Here is a 16,624-nt window from a genome sequence, read left to right as displayed (position 1 = left end):
GTGGGCCCCCTGTCCCAGCCATGCTCCCCCCTATCCTGTTGTGCTCCTGCACACGGGCAAGAACACGGCAGCTGAGAAGTCCTTGAGACCCCAGTGCCAACTACAAACACCAGTGCGCTGCCAGCGTTCTTCTCAGAGCCAGTCTCAGGCTAAAACCAAACCACGGAGCTCTCCTGGCTGCTGAAAAGAAGAGCTGACTCTGTCCCAGTTGAAACCAGGACACATGGGCATTTGCTTTAGGGATGTGGCAGAACTGCTGAAGAGCTGCACAAGCAGACGGCCGAGCTCCAGCAGCCCATGTTCATCAAGGAGCTATGAGAGTTTTTGCACACACAGTTCCCAAGAAGAGGGAAGAGCAAGACTTGGGATGCCACGTTTCCTCTTCTCCTTGAAAGCCAAAGCTTCATTCATCCTCTGGAGCCTTGGCTCGGGTGCCGGCGCAGTTGGTAGCCGTGCTCCCAGGATGTTGGCAAAGCTTTGTAGCACCTTGCAATTGTTTCCCAGAATGTAGGAATTCTGTTTACCTTGTCAGCTTTTCATCAGTGCAAACTAATGTTAGCAGATGGCGCACACGTATCTGTCTCTCCAGTCCTCAGGAAGTACAGGGTGGCTTTAGTGGGAAATGAATTATTCTTTATCCAGGATGTTTCACTGATAAACAAAATAATAAGAAGTCTTGTACGTGGTGGTCCAGTATTTCTGTGTCTGTCTACCTTGTCTGGAAGTACCAGCTGCAGATTTCATCGAGGTCTTTGTGTCTGGCTTGGTTGTCATCATTAGCAGAGCCTGCCTTTTGTAACAAATCTGAAAATACTGTTGATGATTTATTTTGGCAGCAGACAGTTCGTCTAACACTCTGCCTGCCTATCTCTGGGTCCCTTTTGGTCACTGAGGGAAACCAGAAGACAAAAATCTATCAGCAGAGATGAGTTAGGTGGTAATTTTGAGATAGCATCACTTCTGAGTGTCCTTTTCTGATGATAGCTACGCTTGAAAAGAGACCTTTCTGTAGACCTGAAATGCTGAGATCTGACCCTGTCAGAAGCATTCTCAAATAGATCATTAAAATATATTTGACAGCTTATAGAATCATGGAATCATAGAGTGGTTTGGGTTGGAAGGGACCTCAAAGACCATCTAGTTCCAAACCCCCTGCCATGAGCAGGGACACCTTCCACTACACCAGGTTGCTCAAAGCCTCATCCAGCCTGGCCTTGAACACTGCCAGGGATGGGGCAGCCACAGCTTCTCTGGGCAACCTGGTCCAGTGCCTCACCACCCTCCTCCCACCCTCAGAGGAAAGAATTTCTTCCTTAGATCTGATTGAAATCTCCCCTCTTTCAGTTTAAAGCCATTGCCCCGTGTCCTGTCACTACACACCTTTGTCCAAAGCCCCTCTCCAGCTTTCCTGTAGCCCCTTTAGGCACTGGGAGGTGCTGGAAGGTCTCCCCAGAGTCTTCTCTTCTCCAGGCTGAACAGCCCCAACTCTCTCAGCCTGTCTCCATAGCAGAGGTGCTCCAGCCCTTGGATCATCTCCGTGGCCTCCTCTGGACCCGCTCCAGCAGCTCCGTGTCCTTCTTGTGTTGGAGACCCCAGAGCTGAATGCGGTATTCCAGGTGGGGTCTCATGAGAGCAGAGCAGAGGGGCAGAATCCCCTCCCTCGCCCTGCTGCCCACGCTGCTCTGGATGCAGCCCAGGACATGGTTGGCTTTCTGGGCTGAACTTACCCAACTTTCTTCTGTAACCTCACCACGCTGTATTTTTCCACTCGCAAAACCCTAGAAAGTTGTGAACCGGAACCCGGGGCACAAACGATAGGCAATAACACGCCTTTACAAAAGGCAGGAGAACATGGACGCTGGAAGTGACCCCTCTCTTCTGCCTCAGCATCTCCATGTGAGCTGTATGAACCTGCCTCCTTCGCCAGCAGTGCTGCCCACGTGTTTAGTTACAAATCATTTTGGGCTGGGACAGACAGAAGGCTGTTTCTTCAATTTGCTGTGAAAATTATGATTTGCGTGATCCCACAGCGCTATTGCAAACGGTATCTTCTGACAAAGGGGTTTTTACTAAAAAAACTCTAAAATGGGGAGAAGCAGGGGCTGCCTGTAGGGGGGAACGGGGTTGTGCACGGCCGCCACGGGCAGGCTTGAGGGTGCGAAGGGACACGGGAGGTGGTGAGTAGCGACTGGATTTCTGTACCTTGTTTCTGGATCATTAAATTATTCTCATGGCTGTATTTGGAGCACTGACCACGTGGGTTCTGGATCTTCTCTTTCTCCAGGATGCAAGAAATATGATGTGAAAGGGAAAATTACTTGCAAGCAGTGGAGTTTCGGGGAAGTCGGGAGAGTAATTCCTGTAATTTGCTAATGGGTAGCATGGGAATACGGGGTCAGCCCTGACCGGAAAAAAATCTTAAAAACCTGTATTGTGAAGAATCTAAATATTTTCTGGTTTTTTTTTTCAATAGCTGGAGGAGAATAAACTGGTAAATTCTGTAACTTCACCTTTCCCTTGCACTTGTTTTTACCACAAAGAGCTATCAAACGAGCAGAGTCCAGTGTCCCTCGGTTTCTCGTTTTTCCTTTTGCATCTTAACTTGCACAGAGTTGAGGAAAAGGTTTAAATATTGGATGGAGAAGGGGAAATGAAATGGAAAAGATTTCATCCATTATTTGGATGCTACGTTACACTCAGCAGTGAGGCTGAGAAAGGAGGAATGACACACTGCTCAAAATCTGGATGTTTCTGAATTTTTGGTTTTGAAATGACAGCAGAAACACTCTTAAAATATTTTTTTAAACAGGAACTTTCAGAAAAAAATGAGGAAAAAAGGCTCCTCCACCCCCCATATTACATCAAAACCCCCAAAATGATGTTGTCTGCTCTTGGGAAGCACCATTGCAGCAACGCTCGGTGTCCCTGGGGCGGCTGGGCTTCAACATGCCCCGTGCCCCGCGGGTGTCGGACACGGGGTGTTGGGGCAGTGCCGTAAGGGGGCAAGGAGACCCGGGGGATGGAGAACCTGTGCTGCAGGGAAGCGCTCAGCCCTGCTCTCCTGCCGCCTCGCCATCCCCGGGGTGTTCCTGGATGGCCCTTGGGATGCTTCCCCAGGTGGCTGAGTGATGCTGGGTGAGTGCTGGGCACAGGGGGACCCCGGGGACTTGGAGGCGCTGAGGGCATCAGCCCTGCGGGGCGGCAGCCCGGGAGCAGGAGCGGAGGGCGATGGCGTGTCTGTGTTCGGGGACCCTGGGGAGGCCGATGGGATTTCGGGGCAAGGGCAGGGATGGGAGAGTGGAGGTGGTTCTTTGTGAGGTGGTTTGTGGGTTTTGACATGATGGTCAGTCGCTGTTCTTCTGCTGTCGGTGAGCGATTATCAGTTGTGGCTATAAACCCGAACTGACCACCGCACTTGCCAAGCGTTAGCTAAGCTCCAGGCATGTACTTAGATTTGATTTTTTTTTTTTTTTCCAGTAGTTAAACATGATAAGGCAGAGGGGAAGAAAAATGATTTTTAAAATATGCTCTTACTCTTCCAGATCCGAAGTTATCCTCACTATGACACAATAATTTTCCAACACTACTTTTCGGTTATATTTAGAAGTGCATTTTCTGTTCCTTCCCTCTCCTTTCTGTGGAACAATTGTGCAACTTTCTTTTTTCTTAATATAATACTGTATTAAAATTAGCTCCAAGACTAAAAAGAGTCCTCGTTGTAGGAAGGTACCTACCTTCCTTCCTAGCACTTCCCCTCGATCTTCCACTGGGATTTTGTTCCAGTTGGATGCGGGATCCTGGGGCGCTTGCTGCGGCGCGTGGCTGTGCTTTCCCTGCCTGATCTCCCCTCTGTTCTCCCTGGCAGTGAGCATGCAGAGTTCGGAGGGTGGATCAGACCCAGCAGCTTCTGTGGCACTTCACACTTCTGCATCAGCCCAGGCTCCGGTAGTACAGCCAGTGCCAGCGTCGCAGCAGGTAACGTATGCACAGCTGGGAATGCCGTTTCCATGGAGAAGAGACCTGTTTTATGGGCAGATGTATTTTAAGGCAGGGTTTTATACGGGGGAGAGGATCGTTAATGAGCTCGTTGAGGTAGTGGGGAGAAACTGTTGCTGGACTTGGTGTTGATAAAGGCCACAGATATTTCGTGTTAGCCCTGCGAACAGGCAAGCTTCAAAACATGGGATTTAGACTTCAACTTAGCTACCCAAAGAAGTCACTTCATGCCAGTTTGGTGTTTGCCGCAGTGTAATATCCTGTTGTCGTTATTTGATGTGTCAATAAAAGCAGGAGAAAATGAAACTGCCCTTAAAGGCATCTCTGCAAACAGGGTACCGACCTCAACAGGGCAGAGGTGGAGGGAGCGCTAGTGCGGGGAGAGGGTGGAGGAGCCACGTGCTGGTCTCTTCCTTCGGTAGGTGGATCTTAATGTTGTACATTGAAGAGGGGGGGATTCCTACTTCGTGTACACGAATACGATGTGCTTGGGAGGTCTCCTGATAGGAGAGAAACGATAGCTTCAGCTGATGAATGAAAACTACCTAATGCAAAATGGGAAGGGTTAAGTGAAACTGGTTCCTTTTTATGCCTTTTGGGGAACTATCAAAAGAAGTTTCTGTTGCAGGAAGCTGGAGGAGGATGGGTGGGTGTAACTTAGCTACACCCTTCTCTCCAATTCCCAAGTGAGCAGAAGTAGTTGCCATTGGATGCTGATGAAAAGGAACAATTAAAAATTGTGGTAGGAGCATTCGGTTTTCCTGGAGACATGGACATTCACATCGTGTGATTCAGTGCATGGCTCACCAGCTCTCTGTCATCTTTCAGCCTTCCCATCTTTGATTTCTCTGGATTTCTTTTCGTTTGAATTGTAATGATGTGGATACCACTGATCAATAGTGTCAAGTATCTTAGGGATCGTCAGTCCTTAGTATGAACTTGACTGTGACAACATGTTAAAGAAGTTTAGAAAACCCAGCGGCTTTGGATTATGAAATTACCTGTCCAGCCTTTGTGGGTGCTGTCGTCATGACATGTGGTATTGAGTGGAACTACATGGATTAAGGAAGACCCAGAGGATTGTGGAAGATTGCTGAAGAGGAGGAGCATCCAGAACCTTCCTGTCACACCAGCAGGACGAAGAAATTACTAGGAATGAACTACTGGCAGCATGACTGGTGTGAGGCTGAAGCCTGTGGTGGTGTTGATCACTGGTCTACCTTTCAGTGTGAGAGAAGGCTGTATGAGCAGGATGGTGTCATCTTACAGGTTGGGGATGATTAATTTTCTTGGTTGGAAGGTAATAGGAGCAACTGGACAGGCAGTGACAAAATTGCACAAGTAGCTGAGCTGGGCAGCTGTGCCAAAGGAGGAGGTGTGTCCTTTGGTAAAAGCAATGACAGAGGAGGAGTAAAAAGTAGGAGAAAGGAACGGATCTTTCTGAGCCTTTGATGTAGGTGGCATTGCCAAGGCTTGACTTGAAAAAGGGCTTTTAATGTTCCCATCGTGCACTGGCTACCGCCTCTTCTGGAGAGAAAACGGACTAAGCGATGGCTGGCCGAAGTGCGCGTGTCCTTATCGCTCGCTCAGCTGCAGGAGCTCCAGTGGATCCAGACTTACTGCAGGTCGGCCTGGGGACCGGTGATGGAGACGCTGACTAGAGATCTGGGCAATTATCATATTCCTATAATTCTGCTAGAGTAGAATTTCTAGCTGGCTACAAAAGGGCGTGTTGGGAGGGTATCAGAGGGCTAAAAATCATAAATATATACGCATAAGGTAGCCAGTAATTGTCAAGGTCTCTTCTAGGATTCTTGTGGGATTGTTTTGCAGCTTTTTGTTCTGTTGACCCAATCTGCTGGGTATTTTGAAAGCCTCAAGCCTTGGCTGTCTCCTTGGAGAAGGTCCTCATCAGTTTAAAAGGCAATATTGATCTTTGGCTTGAACATTTCCTTTCTTACTCTCGTACTGGTATCCCAGGTCTGTTCTACAGGCCTCACTGAATTGTTTCTTTCCATCCACCACGTCCCCACGCTCGTTTTGCCGGATCTGCAAGGTGCTGAGCACTCCATGAGATGCGTGTCCAACCTCAAACTGAATGCCGAGCGTAACACAAAGAGCAGGGGAATGGTGGAAATGTCAATGGAGAGGTAGAGGACAGTGTTCAGAGCAACCTCCACAGGGCAGCACAAAGCATTTCTGTTCCCTTGGTGGCACTGAAAGGAGGTGCAGAACCATCTGAGCTTTGGTGCTGGTAGAAACCGTAAGGGCTGTGGTGCCTTGGAGAGCGCGATTGCGTGTTGCAGGAGGCAGAGCGTGTTTGGCGTAGCAGCCGTAAGAGAAGAAACTTTGCAGCCATGGGAAGAAAATGTGAATGTGTGAGGAGCAGTTCTTGTTCAGCTGCGACTGAACCTCATGTTGAGCTCCTCCCATCAATCAACTGTTTGCTGTGATTTCCTTGCGTGGAGACTTAAAGATGGTCTGTGTCAGCAAACGTGGATCCAGCTCTCTGCTCTTCCCAAGTTCAGGGTACTGAGATCAGGCTGGTGTCTGGTGCAGATTACACTGGAACGATGGGGACTGCAGGGACGCTAAGTAAGGGGTACTGCTGCCTCTGGAGTAGGAGGCAAGGTTTCCATGAAAGTCTGAGAGACAATACCTAACTCACCCGTGTTACAGACTGAAAGTAAGTGTATGTTACTGTATCTTCTTCTTTCAGAGGGTTTTGGTCCAAGCAGCAGGCTCCGCTCCCAAAGGAGCGCAGATGCAGCAGATCTCTGTTCCCAGAGTGCAGCAGGTTCCGCAACAGGTAATATCCGCGGGGTGAGATGCCATGCAGGGACCCCCGTGTCAACAGGACCCCACGTCCCACACGACGTTTGAAATTGTGCCAGATAGCTGCTTAGAAAAACCCGTGCTCTTAATTAAGTTGTGTGCAATTAGAGAGCTGGAGATCAACGTGAGAGCAGCTTCCTCCATCTCTCTCTCCCACTCTTAGACTTAATGGCAGGAGAAACTCAAGATACTTAAAGTTTAGAAAGAACCTTGACTGTAGCAGTTGTCTTTCATGTATTTGAAGATTTGGTGGATGCTTTTAATTGCTGTTTAAAAGCTGTTCTCCTCTGTAAGGACTTTTTGAGAGGCAAAACATTTGGGATTTTTTTTTTAATTACACAAAAAAATATACTGACTGCATGTGACTTCATAGAAAGGTCAGGTGACAGAGATCCGTGCAAGTGTTTTTATTGATCTGAACTTTGCCTTTCGCTCTCGTTTCCTAAGAAACCAGGCGTATGTGGTGCTGCTTCATGTGGACAGTGAGTCTGACTCTCTTGACTTTTTCCTCTGGCAATTTTTTATTTGGTTGCTCAGATTCAGAACAAAAAAACTTGACAGAAGTCAACTATGTCCCTTCCAGACCAATGAAAAAGGGGCTGAGGTGCAGATGGACACTGCCAACCTCCTCTCTGAAGGAAAGGCTGAGCATGATCTCACCCTTATTAGTCAGTGGAGAACCAGCCCTGAGACACGTGTGCAGGGGAAACGCAGCTCCATTTTTTCCACTGGTCATGGAGCAACGACTTATTTATTTATTTTAATTTGACCTTTTAAAATAAATACATCCTTTGGGATTCCTAAGCATGTGAGTGTTTTGTTTGGTTTGGTTTTCTTTTTCTTCTTCTTTTAAAAAGAAAGCCTAAATGTCAAGGTAAGGTTGAAAGTTGTTGAAGGATGTAATATGCAATCTCACTCGCCGTTCCCAGGCAATAACGCCTCCGTAACTCAGGGTTATGATGCTCGTTTCAGGTACAATCCGTGCAGCACGTATATCCATCCCAGGTCCGGTATGTGGAAGGAGGAGAAGCTGTTTATACCAATGGAACCATGTAAGAGTCTCTTGTTGGCTGTAGCAGAGCCCTGTTCCCCTCCCAGCTTGGTCGAGCCCTTCAGCCCTGCCATGCTCCTTCCACTCCAGTGCTGCTGCTGGCACTGCCCGCTGTTGAAAGGAGGAAGAGGAGGAACCGTTTCACATGCTATGTTGTGTGCACGGGGGTAGTTTCAGCCAGGCTCCAGCCTTGGAGGAGGCATTGATCTCATGGAGGGACTGTTCTCCGGGGAATCTGGCTCTCCCCTACATAAAAGGGTCCGGTATTTTCCCCTGCCCAGCCCATTGTGTAGTGAGGTGGAGTGGCTTTAGGAACCAGAGCATAGCTGCTAGAGGAAGCAAGGGGGGTTGTAAGGTTTCCTCTTGCTCCTGTCTGCTGGGCCCCTCTCCCTTTGGGGCCGGTGGCCCTGCTGCCCACTGGGATGCCCTCAGCCTTGGCACCGAGGTTGCGTACGATGGCTGCTGTGCAACTCCTGGGCTATGACGGGGTTCAGTGTCAATGGAGCCAATCTCACCGACAGTGGAGTCTTTTTAAAAGGTGGCCCAGATTTCGGAAATCATTGTACGTGAGATGAGATCTGCAAGATCCTCCCCAGCTCCTGACCTTTCCGTTCCTTTGACAGACGAGCCGCCTACTCCTACAACACCGAAGCTCAGATTTACGCCCCCAGCAGCGCAGCGTCCTATTTTGAACCGCAGGGAGGTGGAGCTCAGGTGACTACAGCGGCATCCTCTCCTACAGCCATTCCCTCTCACAACATGGTGGGCATCACCATGGACATTGGGGGAAGTCAGATCCTCTCCGGCTCGGGAGCCTATCTCATTCATGGGGGGATGGAAAACACTAGACATTCTCTGTCACATACTTCACGCTCCTCTCCAGCAACGGTATGTAGCCCTGCAGATGTTGCAGCTCGGGGGCCAGGAATTATTCCGAGGGAACTGAAAAGCCTTCAGAAAATAAAACTTTCTGTCGTTATCACTGTGTATATGTCTGTGTAACGTGCCTTGCAAGCACGAGCGAGAGAATAGACACTGGTGTACTACAGATATTTTTCAACAGGAGTTTGGGATGTCTCTCTTGCTGGTGGGCAGATGTTTGTCAAACTTTCTGAGTGGATCACTGAAATTATGCAGCATGCAGATAAGAGAAAATTCTCAGATTTTGTGTTGTTTTTTTTTTTTTTTCCCCTGAGCAAAATGTTTTGGCTTTCCAATTCAAAAGAATTGTCTATGTTTACATTTTCTAGTAAGTATAACATCTGAACACGGGGCTTGGCTTACCCAAAATAAAGACATTTATAAATATATGTTTAATTATGAAGAGACCTGAAAAATCCATTATTAACGCAGTGGATAATTAGCACATGAGGTATGTCAAGCTGATTGTGCCAAACGCACAGTGATTGAAAAGCCTTCGTGTATGTCGTACACCATTGTGTATTCTGTCCATGCCATATGTTACAAAAAATGTATTTTAGGCATAATACTGATCAAACAGGAATGTTTTAAAGCTCTGATTTTTTTTCTTTTTTAATCATATCCCTCCAACTGTCAGTCGAGGTGCCAGGTTGCTAGAAGCACAGCTGTACAGCTGTGTGGGACTCAGGGGGATGCAACTATTAACCCCAAACAGCCTTTCTGCAGGTAGAATCTGCCAGCCCTCAGTAGCCGCTGTGAGCAGGGCTGGGGCTGAGCTCTGCTCACGTGTTTATACTTTTGTATGTAAAGATAATTATGGAAGTAGGTGTAATTCAGTGTATGTGGCCAGATTCTGAAGTGTGAACAGCACCACTCAGGGAGAAAACCAGGAGCCGTTTGCTACTGAGTACTCTTGAAAATCTGGCCAGTTAGGTTGTACTTTGTCTTCCTGCAGTTGGTTGTACTTTGTTTTCCCGCAGTTTTAGAATACAGACTTCACTTTTTTTGAATCTTTGTGCCTTGAAAGGTTACCTTTGCTCCTGGAGTAAATGTGCTCTGCCATAGGTAGAAGTAAGAGAAAAGCCCTTGGCTTGAGGTGGATTAACCAGGGTTCATTTCTTATGTGAGAATTGTGTGTGTGTGTGTGTGTTTTAACTGTTTATAGTTAAAAACTAGCGTTGGACCGTCTTTTGATTTTTGCTTAAGCTTGTTATTTTGAAGGAAGTAGCTGCTGATCTTGTCACCTGCGTGGGACTGCATCGTGCAAAGCACCACATTACTCTTGTTTGGGTTTTTTGTGTTTTTTTTTTAATTTCCATGGTGATGGGCACAATGGAAAAACTCGAGTAGAATATGTGTCAATAGAAATGTCCCTTGAAGAGATTTAGTTTGTAGCTGTCTATCACGTGAGATAAAGCTGTTTAGCAAAAAAACGAATTTACAAAGTGACCTTTGTGAAAATTCATCTGAACTAAATGCACTCTGTTGCATGTAGGAATGAACTTTCTGAAGGTATTTTAACACAAAATGTCTGGGGCTCACGAGGGTGAAGTAGTGCACGGAAGGCGGTGGGGATGTGTCTATGTGTGGCTTTCAGTTTTTTCAGTTTGAGGGGGCTAGAGCAGAGCCCCGAGCAGAGCTTTAAATCTCACATAATAATGGGTGGACAGATAGTGGAAGGCTTCTGGAGAGCAATGACTACATCAAATCCATGCACAGGAACATTATTTTTCTTTGCAATGTTTTGTTTAAACACGGAATAGGAAAGGCTGGTGCTAAAGAGGCTGGAGAGGCTGTAGTCCTGGCAAAAGGGATTTGGGGCAGGATTAAGAGCTTTGTGGAGAGGAAGAGAAGTACAGCTGGTGCAGATGTAGCCAAGGGAGCCGTAGTGTTTGCTTGTGGCCTTGGGCGTGTGAGGCCACGGGGATGGATATCAAAGGGGTCAGCAATGAGAGGGCTTGGCCACGTGAGAGGCAGCTGCAAGGAATGGGGAAGCGAAGAGGGCTTGGAGGGTGTTGGATGCTTGAGACAGAGCCGGCACCGAGACCTCGAAAACAAGGAGAGTGTCTTCAGAGAAGACTGGGAACAAGGTTCAGAATTAGCAACGATCTGAGAGCTGCCTCGGGAGGTTGAGGGATGTTTGGTAAAGAGTATGTAGGCTAAAATAAAATCTTCAAATATTTAAAGAAATCTGTCTTCCATATCTGCTGGAATAATGATGTTCTGCTCCATCGAATGAGCTGAAACAACACACGAAGCAGTCCCATTCCAGGTCCGTGCCAATAGAGCACTCTTAATCTGCATTTAAATTAGGCTATACTAAGAGAGGAAATCCTTGAGACCTCTCAAAGTGGGTCCTCAGGGCTCCTCGCCTTCGTGCAGGGCTGTTTAAGAGCTTTTAGTCTTTCCCCTGTAGTATTTTTTCCTGCAGATGCAGGGTGTCCATTTGTGTGGGACACTTGCCAAGGCAGCAGAAGGACCGCAGTGTTTCTGCGCTTGCGTAAGAGGTGTTGCTCAACTGGCACTGGGCTGCTCCTTGAGCAGAGGAAGGAAATGGTGTCTCCCTCGAACACCGACTCATTTCCTGAAGGCTGCGTCAGCAATCAGTCTTCGGTTCCTCATGGTACATCACGGTGTGCTAGACAGTTTTCTCAGAAAAAAAACAACACTGGCACATAGTCTTAGACTGACTCTTTTTTTTGAATTCAGCGATAACTTCTTGAGAAGTGCCACAGTGATGGCACTTTTGAATGGAAACCAAGGGATGGGTGCTGGAGGTGCTTGGACAGAGTATCACGTTCGGACATGGATATGGCACACACTGTGTCTTTGGCTGTTGAACTACTTCAGAAGTTAGATCTGATTTGATCTGTTCTATCCCCTTTCTGACAGAGCTTGGTTTTGTAAATGGCTGGTTTTATCTCGACCTTTATCTTCACCATGCTACCAGTCAGTGCAAACTGGAGCACAGGAGCTAGTTGGCATGTGAAGGAGGCCATCGACAGATCATTGTGCAGATGCTTCATGCTTCTGCCTACAGAGGAGTGCACGACCATGCATGTTTAGTGAGGACAGATGCTAGAGAGCTGATCACTGCAAGTTTTGCTGGCTGATGTGTGCTGCCCTGTCCTGCCTGCACTAACAGGTCACAGATAACAGGGTTTTGAGAACATCTACTGGAGAGAATCAGCAGGCTCTGCTCCTGCCAGTCCCTTAATGTGGGGTGGGTTTTTGGGGGTTTGGGTTTTTTTTTTTTTTCCTTCCTCACTTGCAAAAAGCTTGTGCTGAGGAGCACTAGAGCTCTGGGACCAGCCAAGTAGTTTGCCAGAGATTGCCAAGGGAGCCCCAGTAGCAGAAAGGAGAATCATAGAATCATAGAATGGTTTGGGTTGTAAGGGACCTCAGAGATCATCTAGTTCCAACCCCCCTGCCATGGCCAGGGACACCCTCCACTACACCAGGTTGCTCAAAGCCCCATCCAACCTGGCCTTGAACACTGCCAGGGATGGGGCATCCACTTCTTCTCTGGGAAACCTGGTCCTGTGCCTCACCACTCTCAGAGTGAAGAATTTCTTCATTACATCTAACCTAAACCTACCCTCTCTTTAGTTTAAAGCCAAGAGAAGACAAGAAGGGTCCAGGAGAGGGTCCAGACACAAGGCAGCACCCATAGCTGGGCTGAGTGTAGAACAGAAGCTACACAGAGGGAACCAAGGGGGCTCTTCAGGGGCAGAGTGCCTCACCAGAAGCTCTGAGATCCATGGAAATGAGCACAAGTAACATCAAGATGTGTCAGTCAAATGTGTCTTCACGGGAAGAAGCTCACTTAGATGAAACCTGTCTTCTTCCTTCACAGTCCCTTTGCCGTTGCTTTCAGTAGCAAAGAGCTCTTATCCTCTCCAGCTTATGCATTCTGTGCATTAACCCTCCTTGTGCCCCTGTTTTAGTTACTTGCCATTCGTTTTTTTGTCAAAATGTTAAGAAGTATTAATCACCGACGCCGTTACTTCCAGTTTTCCTTGAAAGACCTGGGTAAAATGCACCTTCTCTGTGGCAAATCTGCTGTGACCTGCTGCAGCGTATCTGCCTGGTGGCGTTTTGGTCTAGACATGAAGGGGAAAGGAGAAGGAAAACTGCAGCTCCTTTGTGCGTGGGTAATGCCTATAGGGGAAGATCAAAAGCCCCCTGGTCTCGCTCTTCCATCCCAGTCGGGGTCCTTGCTGCGTTGTTGGTTTGCATGCCCCACCATAACGGCTCTGCCGCTTCGTCCCGTAAGGGCTGTGCCTCATCTGTTTGCCTCCTTTTCACAAGCTTGTTGACAGAAAACATTAATCATTCAAATATTAATAAAGAAATAATAATCCTGGCTGTTGCTAACTATCTCATTTCCTTTCTTTTTCTTTTTTCCTTTTTTTTTTTTTTTTTGTCCCTGCGCACATTTTCTTTAGCTTGAAATGGCGATTGAAAACCTACAAAAAAATGAAGGGATTACATCACACAAAAGCAGTTTGCTCAACAGCCATGTAAGTTACAACCAGAATTTACAACCTTTTTCCTGCTTTGGTAGGAGCATTATTTGTAGCCCTTTGGTGTGTTCAACAGCACGAGCCACTCAAAGCAGCCTGGGATTCAGCTGTGCTGCCCAAAGAAGCCCGTTCCTAAGGAACAAGAACCTGCAAAAAGTGCCACCATGTTAACGTTTGTTTACAAGCTGCTCTGGATTCTGTTAACTGCCTCAACCTCGTGGTTATTTATTTCATCTGCCTTGCAATGGAAATTGCTGGCAATTAGATAAACACATTTGAGGAAGTTTTTGCCTTTCGCTGAAGTTGAAAGATGGCTGGAAAATAGCTTGCAATTCTACAGCACTAATTTGGTGTGAATCGTGGCAGATATCCCTTAGGCAGTGCGGAGCAAAGCCGGCTCCTGGGAATGCCTTCACTGCCTCTGTGCCGCAGGGAGACGTTCCTGTTACAATGCTGTGCTAAACCCGTTTGCTAGCCCTCTCTCTTCTCACTATGCCAACAATTTTCCTGCTTTGTATGAAGTTCCCACTGTCCTACCGGCCCTTCTGCATCGTGGTTTATGGCTCCCTGCACTACTGCTTAACAGTGAGCACGTGCTTGTGTGAGATTTGAAGGGTCTAATCCCAGTCCTGTTGAAGTCATGGGACCTGCCTTGGCTTCACTGGGTTTTGTATTAGGCTGGAGCACGTTCTGCACTGATAAATCACAGTGCACAAAGCGGCGCTTCTTTATTCTAACAGATTTCATTTTGCGTTGTGTTTGGGGGCGGATCTGTTGTCATTCTTAGGTCCTGCAAAAAAAAAGCTTTGCCCTCTTCACCCTAGAGAAATAGGCTGAGAATCATAGAATCATGGAAAGGTTTGGGTTGGAAGGGACCTCAAAGACCATCCAGTTCCAACCCCCCTGCCATGGGCAGGGACACCTTCCACTACACCAGGTTGCCCAAAGTCTCATCTAACCTGGCCTGGAACACTGCCAGGGATGGGGCAGCCACAACTTCTCTGGGCAACCTGTGCCAGTGCCTCAGCACCCTCTGAGTGAAAAAGTTCTTCCTTATATCCAATCTAAATCAATTTAAAGCCATTGCCCCTTGTCCTGTCACTACATGCCCTTGTAAAAAGCCCCTCTCCAGCTTTCCTGTAGCCCCTTTAGGTACTGGGAGGCTGCAATAAGATCACCCCGGAGCCTTCTCTTTCTCCAGGCTGAACTGTGAAAGGAACATTCAATCTAACCGTCTGGTTCTCTTAAGCTGATGCCGAACTCCAACCCAGGACTCATGGATGAGCTCGATCCTTATTTCAGCTTCCAGAAATTGAAGGTTCCTGGTTGTAGTTGGGAAAATGCAAACCTGCAGAATCAGGCTGGTAGCTCCTGGTCTGAGCACGTCTGTGCATCCGTCCTGTCCCAGGCCGTGGCTGGGCTCACAGCCCCGTGCTGTGCCCCGGGCGCTGTGCAGATTTGTCTGAGGATAACACTGCTCTGCCGAATTTTTCTTGTTCGTCCCAGGGCAGAAAGGGACAGAGCAGATCAGAACGGGGTGAGTTGTGGTGTGGTATTGAAGGAGGTTTGAAAAGAAGCAGGAAAAGGGTGGAGGAAAGAAAATGAAGACAGAAAAGAGATTTCAGCTGACCGCAGGCTGCACAGGATGGCATTGGGGCCCAATCCAGCCTCTGATCAGATCTCCATCCTTGTCTTGCAGGGTAGAAGTAAAGAATTTAATGACTCTCTTCTCAGGTCACGGTTCATGGCTTGGCATAAGACTTAAATTCTCTTACAAATTCTAACGCAAACAAACTGCTTCCTGAGCATGTGTGTACACATCAGCTCTCTGCTCATCCCTGCTGAAGATATCGGTTCAGGCACAAGCAACGTGCTGCCCTGGGCAGCTCCAGGGCTGGGGTGGGTAATTCCCTCTGCCAAGGAAGCTTGTGGGGCCCTGTGAACCTCCAGTGTCCTTGCTCTGCCCTCCCGGAGCATGGAGCAATATCTGCGGCCGTGGGAACAAGGAGGAGGCGATGGTGCGACCAGTGCAGTGCAGCGCCTCGCAGAGCCAGAGCAGGCAATCTCTTCCCAGAACTGGAGGGAGGTCAGGGCCTTTGCCCGGGGAGGCTGCGCAGCCTCTGCCTGGGGAGATTCTCAGGACTCACCTGAACAAGCCATTCAACTGGGCTGAGGGACCTGATCCCCCTTGGAAGTGAGCCCTGATTTGAGTAGGAGGCTGGACTGGAATCATAGAATCATCATCAAATGGTTTGAGTGGGAAGGGACTTTTAAAGGTCATCTAGTCCAATCCCCCTGCAGTGAGCAGGGACATCTTCAACTAGATGAGGTTGCACAGAGCCCCGTCCAACCTGACCTTGAACATTTCCAGGGATGGGGCATCTCCCACCTGGAGACTGCCAGAGGCTGCTCCCAGCGCGGTGTATGGGGACAGCCCGATGCGGGGGCAGCGCTGAACCTCTCTGCACGGCTTCCCTGGCACGGGCTGTTACAAAGGTTTCTGCTGTCGGGTGTTTCAGTTCCCACCTCTTTGTGTTCAAAAAACAAAATGAAGACACAGACTGAGGATAACCTATCCCAAACGCTGGTGTGACTGACGCCATACTGTCGGGCTTTAGCACGAGAACCAGAAAATGAAGCATCAAGTGACTGATTTGTCAAGGTTGAAAGCAAAATACAAAAGCTGGACAAAAGAGGAAGTAGTGAGATAATGCTAATTGCACTGTTAGTTGTGGCCTAATTTATTTTAATCTTGAGGTTGCAGAGTTATTAATGAATAACCTTAAGTGTCTGTCCCTCATTTTAAAGGTCAAATTTTGCGAATCTGTAAATTCTTGGCATAATGGTTTGTTTTGTTGCCATCAGCAGATGTTTCACACCAGAAATCTTTGTGGTGTTTTTTTTTTTTATAAAAAAGGAAAACTAAAGGTATCTCAGTCAAGAGGGAATTCTTTACATAATGCTGTTTAAACAAAGTCAATGTGAAATGGAGCCACACTTGATAACTTAATTTAGCTTCAAAAACTGTCTGAGAGGTTATTTAAGTGCACTCGAAATATCAGATCTGGAAGCCTAAGCTAACGTTAATCCTTCAGTGACATATGAAGTTTCTAATGAAATCGTGTCAATCTGTTACTGCTACTGAAGAAGCTCTGCTCCCAGCGTACTCCAGAGTCGCTGGGTCAGAGAATTACTTCTTTGCCAATTAGGAGCTTGCAGATGATGCAAAGAAATTGGAGAAAAATGACTACAAGTTTTGTACACGAGTGCCTAACGCCAGGCACGTAAGGAGGTG

At 47.7% G+C, this 16,624-nt stretch overlaps 1 protein-coding gene across 4 annotated transcripts in view; it reads left to right on the top strand.

Moving 5' to 3' along the window:
• The first annotated feature begins 3,864 nt into the window (after positions 1 to 3,864).
• Positions 3,865 to 16,624, top strand: part of RFX2 (regulatory factor X2) — a 28,783-nt gene continuing 16,023 nt past the window's right edge. The window contains exons 1-5 of one of the 4 annotated variants that reach the window (XM_009988049.2): positions 3,865 to 3,975; positions 6,716 to 6,805; positions 7,804 to 7,883; positions 8,506 to 8,770; positions 13,252 to 13,326. In XM_009988049.2, coding sequence (XP_009986351.2) covers positions 3,871 to 3,975; positions 6,716 to 6,805; positions 7,804 to 7,883; positions 8,506 to 8,770; positions 13,252 to 13,326 — 615 coding nt within the window. In that variant the 5' untranslated portion in view covers positions 3,865 to 3,870. Of the gene's footprint in view, positions 3,976 to 5,151; positions 5,266 to 6,715; positions 6,806 to 7,803; positions 7,884 to 8,505; positions 8,771 to 13,251; positions 13,327 to 16,624 lie in introns of those variants that run through there. The other 3 variants (XM_086627563.1, XM_086627564.1, XM_009988051.2) reach the window with 3 other exon arrangements.

Source organism: Tauraco erythrolophus, chromosome 28, assembly GCF_009769465.1.
Source record: "Tauraco erythrolophus isolate bTauEry1 chromosome 28, bTauEry1.pri, whole genome shotgun sequence".
NCBI lineage: Eukaryota > Metazoa > Chordata > Aves > Musophagiformes > Musophagidae > Tauraco > Tauraco erythrolophus.
Note: the sequence above shows the minus strand (reverse complement) of the source record. Positions and strands in the feature narration are given on the sequence as shown.